This window comes from Phoxinus phoxinus (assembly GCF_949152265.1).
Source record: "Phoxinus phoxinus genome assembly, chromosome: 21".
NCBI lineage: Eukaryota > Metazoa > Chordata > Actinopteri > Cypriniformes > Leuciscidae > Phoxinus > Phoxinus phoxinus.
The window spans coordinates 705,824-713,323 of record NC_136896.1 but is presented as its reverse complement, the minus strand read 5'-3'; the positions used below and the strand labels follow the sequence as shown (position 1 = coordinate 713,323).

At 35.3% G+C, this 7,500-nt stretch overlaps 1 protein-coding gene across 1 annotated transcript in view; it reads left to right on the top strand.

The window, feature by feature from the left end:
- Positions 1-7,500, top strand: part of fh (fumarate hydratase) — a 13,019-nt gene that overhangs the window by 3,969 nt on the left and 1,550 nt on the right. Inside the window, exons 8-9 of the mRNA XM_079595051.1 lie at positions 421-548; positions 854-1,007. Coding sequence (XP_079451177.1) covers positions 421-548; positions 854-1,007 — 282 coding nt within the window. The remainder of the gene's footprint in view (positions 1-420; positions 549-853; positions 1,008-7,500) is intronic.

Sequence of the window (7,500 nt, the reverse complement as noted above, 5' to 3'; positions counted from 1 at the left end):
TAGTTTTTAAGAAGTTTACTCGCTATATACTGTTAAATTATTAATAGAATTTAATAATTAGAATTTTAATCAAATTAATTAATTCTTAATTTGTTTTTACCCCATCACTCCCTTACTGTTCTAGATTTTAAATTTGATACCTGAAGCTTTAGACTGAACACACACACACACGCTGTGGGTGCGACCTCTGACCTTTAGCTCTGGCCTTGTGTTTCTGCTCTATTTTTAGGATGCTCTCATGTTCGTGACCTTTGATAAATGCAACACACACACACACACACACACACACACACACACACACTCTCTTGTTTACCGTTGTACTTTATTCTCAGCAGCTGAAGTGAATCACACACTACACCGCCGCTGTGTTTCTGCTCACGTGTGTGTGTGTGTGTGTGTGTGTGTGTGTGTGTGTCTCAGGGAAGGTGAACCCCACGCAGTGTGAGGCGTTGACTATGGTGGCGGCTCAGGTGTTCGGGAATCATGTGGCCGTGACTGTCGGCGGAAGCAACGGACACTTCGAACTCAACGTCTTCAAGCCGATGATCGTGAGTGGACGTCACACACTTCTGCTCCTCCACACACACTGCGTTGCAATCAATTGTTTCAACCATACAATAATTGCAGATACCGACGACTCTATAGTAGTGACGAACACGAGCAATTAAACGGTTCCTGCATTTCCTGCTACGGCTGTTTAATAGTCAATCTCATAATCAGATTTATATGTTGCTTCATTAATAATCGATGCATGGCCAGTAAAACCAGTGCGTCACTCCAGCCCTGATGGCCACCGTAGATTATAAAGCGCAGGATCCACACGCTCGGATGCTTGACGGTTATTTTCTCTCAGATCAAGAATGTGCTGAACTCTGCCAGACTCCTGGGCGACGCTTCGGTCTCCTTCACCAACAACTGTGTGGTCGGCATCCAGGCCAACATCGAAAGGATCAACAAACTGATGAGCGAGTCGCTGATGCTGGTCACGGCTCTCAACCCTCACATAGGTGTGTGTGATCTGTAGCTTTATCGCTGATGTGATGTCCTCAGAGTGTGTGTGTGATGTTTTAGCTCAAATACCCCACAGATATTTTTATATCGCATGTTAAAATCGTCACTTTTTGAGGGTGAGCAAAAACACACCGTTTGTGTCTGTCCCTTTAAATGCAAATGAGCTGCTGATCCCGGCACAGGGGGCGGAGCTTCAAGAGCTTAGGGGGCGGAGCTTCAAGAGCTTGTGTTCTTTTACCTCACACACACACGCACGCACTGAACATTTCAAAAACTTTTAGCGTTTTATGTTCAAACCGGAGTCAGAATGATGGAGAGACTCGAGAAGAAGTGACACATGTAGAAGAACAGGACATTTCTGAATGGTTAGTTGATGAGTTTATGTAGATTATGTGTAGTTATCTTCTAGTCATTGATTAATGCTGTCTTGATAATCTATAAATGGTGTTCAGGGGGCGGGGTTTATGTAAATTCTAGGGTTGGTGATGTCACTAACAGGAGGAAGCTCGTGTAGTTCCTACCAGCCGTTTGTTGTAGTTCTTAAAAAGCGATTTCTTTACAAGCAAATATCTCCCTTTGCTCTGAACTTTGAGCGTTGTAACTTTGTAGATGTTGTTTATGATCAAACACAACATTACACACTAACTACAGTTAGAAAACACAACATTACACACTAACTACAGTTAGAAAACACAACATTACACACTAACTACAGTTAGAAAACACAACATTACACACTCACTACAGTTAGAAAACACAACATTACACACTCACTACAGTTAGAAAACACAACATTACACACTAACTACAGTTAGACAACACAACATTACACACTAACTACAGTCAGAAAACACAACATTACACACTAACTACAGTCAGAAAACACAACATTACACACTAACTACAGTTAGAAAACACAACATTACACACTAACTACAGTTAGAAAACACAACATTACACACTAACTACAGTTAGAAAACACAACATTACACACTAACTACAGTTAGACAACACAACATTACACACTAACTACAGTTAGACAACACAACATTACACACTAACTACAGTTAGAAAACACAACATTACACACTAACTACAGTTAGAAAACACAACATTACACACTCACTACAGTTAGACAACACAACATTACACACTAACTACAGTTAGACAACACAACATTACACACTAACTACAGTTAGAAAACACAACATTACACACTAACTACAGTTAGAAAACACAACATTACACACTAACTACAGTTAGAAAACACAACATTACACACTAACTACAGTTAGAAAACACAACATTACACACTAACTACAGTCAGAAAACACAACATTACACACTAACTACAGTCAGAAAACACAACATTACACACTAACTACAGTTAGAAAACACAACATTACACACTAACTACAGTTAGAAAACACAACATTACACACTAACTACAGTTAGAAAACACAACATTACACACTAACTACAGTTAGAAAACACAACATTACACACTAACTACAGTCAGAAAACACAACATTACACACTAACTACAGTTAGAAAACACAACATTACACACTAACTACAGTTAGAAAACACAACATTACACACTCACTACAGTTAGAAAACACAACATTACACACTCACTACAGTTAGAAAACACAACATTACACACTAACTACAGTCAGAAAACACAACATTACACACTAACTACAGTCAGAAAACACAACATTACACACTAACTGCAGTTAGAAAACACAACATTACACACTCACTACAGTTAGAAAACACAACATTACACACTAACTACAGTTAGAAAACACAACATTACACACTAACTACAGTTAGAAAACACAACATTACACACTAACTACAGTTAGAAAACACAACATTACACACTAACTACAGTTAGAAAACACAACATTACACACTAACTACAGTTAGAAAACACAACATTACACACTCACTACAGTTAGAAAACACAACATTACACACTAACTACAGTTAGAAAACACAACATTACACACTAACTACAGTTAGAAAACACAACATTACACACTAACTACAGTTAGAAAACACAACATTACACACTAACTACAGTTAGAAAACACAACATTACACACTCACTACAGTTAGAAAACACAACATTACACACTAACTACAGTTAGAAAACACAACATTACACACTAACTACAGTTAGACAACACAACATTACACACTAACTACAGTCAGAAAACACAACATTACACACTAACTACAGTTAGAAAACACAACATTACACACTAACTACAGTTAGAAAACACAACATTACACACTAACTACAGTTAGAAAACACAACATTACACACTAACTACAGTTAGAAAACACAACATTACACACTAACTACAGTTAGAAAACACAACATTACACACTAACTACAGTCAGAAAACACAACATTACACACTAACTACAGTCAGAAAACACAACATTACACACTAACTACAGTTAGAAAACACAACATTACACACTAACTACAGTTAGAAAACACAACATTACACACTCACTACAGTTAGAAAACACAACATTACACACTAACTACAGTTAGAAAACACAACATTACACACTAACTACAGTTAGAAAACACAACATTACACACTAACTACAGTTAGAAAACACAACATTACACACTAACTACAGTTAGAAAACACAACATTACACACTAACTACAGTTAGAAAACACAACATTACACACTCACTACAGTTAGAAAACACAACATTACACACTAACTACAGTTAGAAAACACAACATTACACACTAACTACAGTTAGACAACACAACATTACACACTAACTACAGTCAGAAAACACAACATTACACACTAACTACAGTTAGAAAACACAACATTACACACTAACTACAGTTAGAAAACACAACATTACACACTAACTACAGTTAGAAAACACAACATTACACACTAACTACAGTTAGACAACACAACATTACACACTAACTACAGTTAGAAAACACAACATTACACACTAACTACAGTTAGAAAACACAACATTACACACTCACTACAGTTAGAAAACACAACATTACACACTAACTACAGTTAGAAAACACAACATTACACACTAACTACAGTTAGAAAACACAACATTACACACTAACTACAGTTAGACAACACAACATTACACACTAACTACAGTTAGAAAACACAACATTACACACTCACTACAGTTAGAAAACACAACATTACACACTAACTACAGTTAGAAAACACAACATTACACACTAACTACAGTCAGAAAACACAACATTACACACTCACTACAGTTAGAAAACACAACATTACACACTCACTACAGTTAGAAAACACAACATTACACACTAACTACAGTCAGAAAACACAACATTACACACTAACTACAGTCAGAAAACACAACATTACACACTAACTGCAGTTAGAAAACACAACATTACACACTCACTACAGTTAGAAAACACAACATTACACACTAACTACAGTTAGAAAACACAACATTACACACTAACTACAGTTAGAAAACACAACATTACACACTAACTACAGTTAGAAAACACAACATTACACACTCACTACAGTTAGAAAACACAACATTACACACTAACTACAGTTAGAAAACACAACATTACACACTCACTACAGTTAGAAAACACAACATTACACACTCACTACAGTTAGAAAACACAACATTACACACTAACTACAGCTAGAAAACACAACATTACACACTAACTACAGTTAGAAAACACAACATTACACACTAACTACAGTTAGAAAACACAACATTACACACTAACTACAGTTAGAAAACACAACATTACACACTCACTACAGTTAGAAAACACAACATTACACACTCACTACAGTTAGACAACACAACATTACACACTCACTACAGTTAGACAACACAACATTACACACTAACTACAGTTAGAAAACACAACATTACACACTCACTACAGTTAGAAAACACAACATTACACACTCACTACAGTTAGAAAACACAACATTACACACTAACTACAGTTAGAAAACACAACATTACACACTAACTACAGTTAGAAAACACAACATTACACACTAACTACAGTCAGAAAACACAACATTACACACTCACTACAGTTAGAAAACACAACATTACACACTAACTACAGTTAGAAAACACAACATTACACACTAACTACAGTCAGAAAACACAACATTACACACTCACTACAGTTAGAAAACACAACATTACACACTCACTACAGTTAGAAAACACAACATTACACACTCACTACAGTTAGAAAACACAACATTACACACTAACTACAGTTAGAAAACACAACATTACACACTAACTACAGTTAGAAAACACAACATTACACACTAACTACAGTTAGAAAACACAACATTACACACTCACTACAGTTAGAAAACACAACATTACACACTCACTACAGTTAGAAAACACAACATTACACACTAACTACAGTTAGAAAACACAACATTACACACTAACTACAGTTAGAAAACACAACATTACACACTAACTACAGTTAGAAAACACAACATTACACACTAACTACAGTTAGAAAACACAACATTACACACTCACTACAGTTAGAAAACACAACATTACACACTAACTACAGTTAGAAAACACAACATTACACACTAACTACAGTTAGAAAACACAACATTACACACTAACTACAGTTAGAAAACACAACATTACACACTCACTACAGTCAGAAAACACAACATTACACACTAACTACAGTTAGAAAACACAACATTACACACTCACTACAGTCAGAAAACACAACATTACACACTAACTACAGTTAGAAAACACAACATTACACACTCACTACAGTTAGACAACACAACATTACACACTAACTACAGTTAGAAAACACAACATTACACACTCACTACAGTTAGAAAACACAACATTACACACTAACTACAGTTAGAAAACACAACATTACACACTCACTACAGTTAGAAAACACAACATTACACACTAACTACAGTTAGAAAACACAACATTACACACTCACTACAGTTAGAAAACACAACATTACACACTAACTACAGTTAGAAAACACAACATTACACACTCACTACAGTTAGAAAACACAACATTACACACTAACTACAGTTAGAAAACACAACATTACACACTCACTACAGTTAGAAAACACAACATTACACACTCACTACAGTTAGAAAACACAACATTACACACTAACTACAGCTAGAAAACACAACATTACACACTAACTACAGTTAGAAAACACAACATTACACACTAACTACAGTTAGAAAACACAACATTACACACTAACTACAGTTAGAAAACACAACATTACACACTCACTACAGTTAGAAAACACAACATTACACACTCACTACAGTTAGACAACACAACATTACACACTAACTACAGTTAGAAAACACAACATTACACACTAACTACAGTTAGAAAACACAACATTACACACTCACTACAGTTAGAAAACACAACATTACACACTAACTACAGTTAGAAAACACAACATTACACACTAACTACAGTTAGAAAACACAACATTACACACTAACTACAGTTAGAAAACACAACATTACACACTAACTACAGTCAGAAAACACAACATTACACACTCACTACAGTTAGAAAACACAACATTACACACTAACTACAGTTAGAAAACACAACATTACACACTAACTACAGTCAGAAAACACAACATTACACACTCACTACAGTTAGAAAACACAACATTACACACTCACTACAGTTAGAAAACACAACATTACACACTCACTACAGTTAGAAAACACAACATTACACACTAACTACAGTTAGAAAACACAACATTACACACTAACTACAGTTAGAAAACACAACATTACACACTAACTACAGTTAGAAAACACAACATTACACACTAACTACAGTTAGAAAACACAACATTACACACTAACTACAGTTAGAAAACACAACATTACACACTAACTACAGTTGTAAAACACAACATTACACACTAACTACAGTTAAAAAACACAACATTACACACTCACTACAGTCAGAAAACACAACATTACACACTAACTACAGTTAGAAAACACAACATTACACACTAACTACAGTTAGAAAACACAACATTACACACTCACTACAGCTAGAAAACACAACATTACACACTCACTACAGTTAGACAACACAACATTACACACTAACTACAGTTAGAAAACACAACACTACACACTAACTACAGTTAGAAAACACAACACTACACACTAACTACAGTTAGAAAACACAACATTACACACTAACTACAGTTAGAAAACACAACACTACACATTAACTACAGTTAGAAAAGTGGAATCATAATCAATCACCCCTTTAAACATGCGTCCTGTGTTTGGATTAAATGAATGAATGTAAGTGTAGGGAACAGACAGCAGAGGGCGCTGTGTGTGT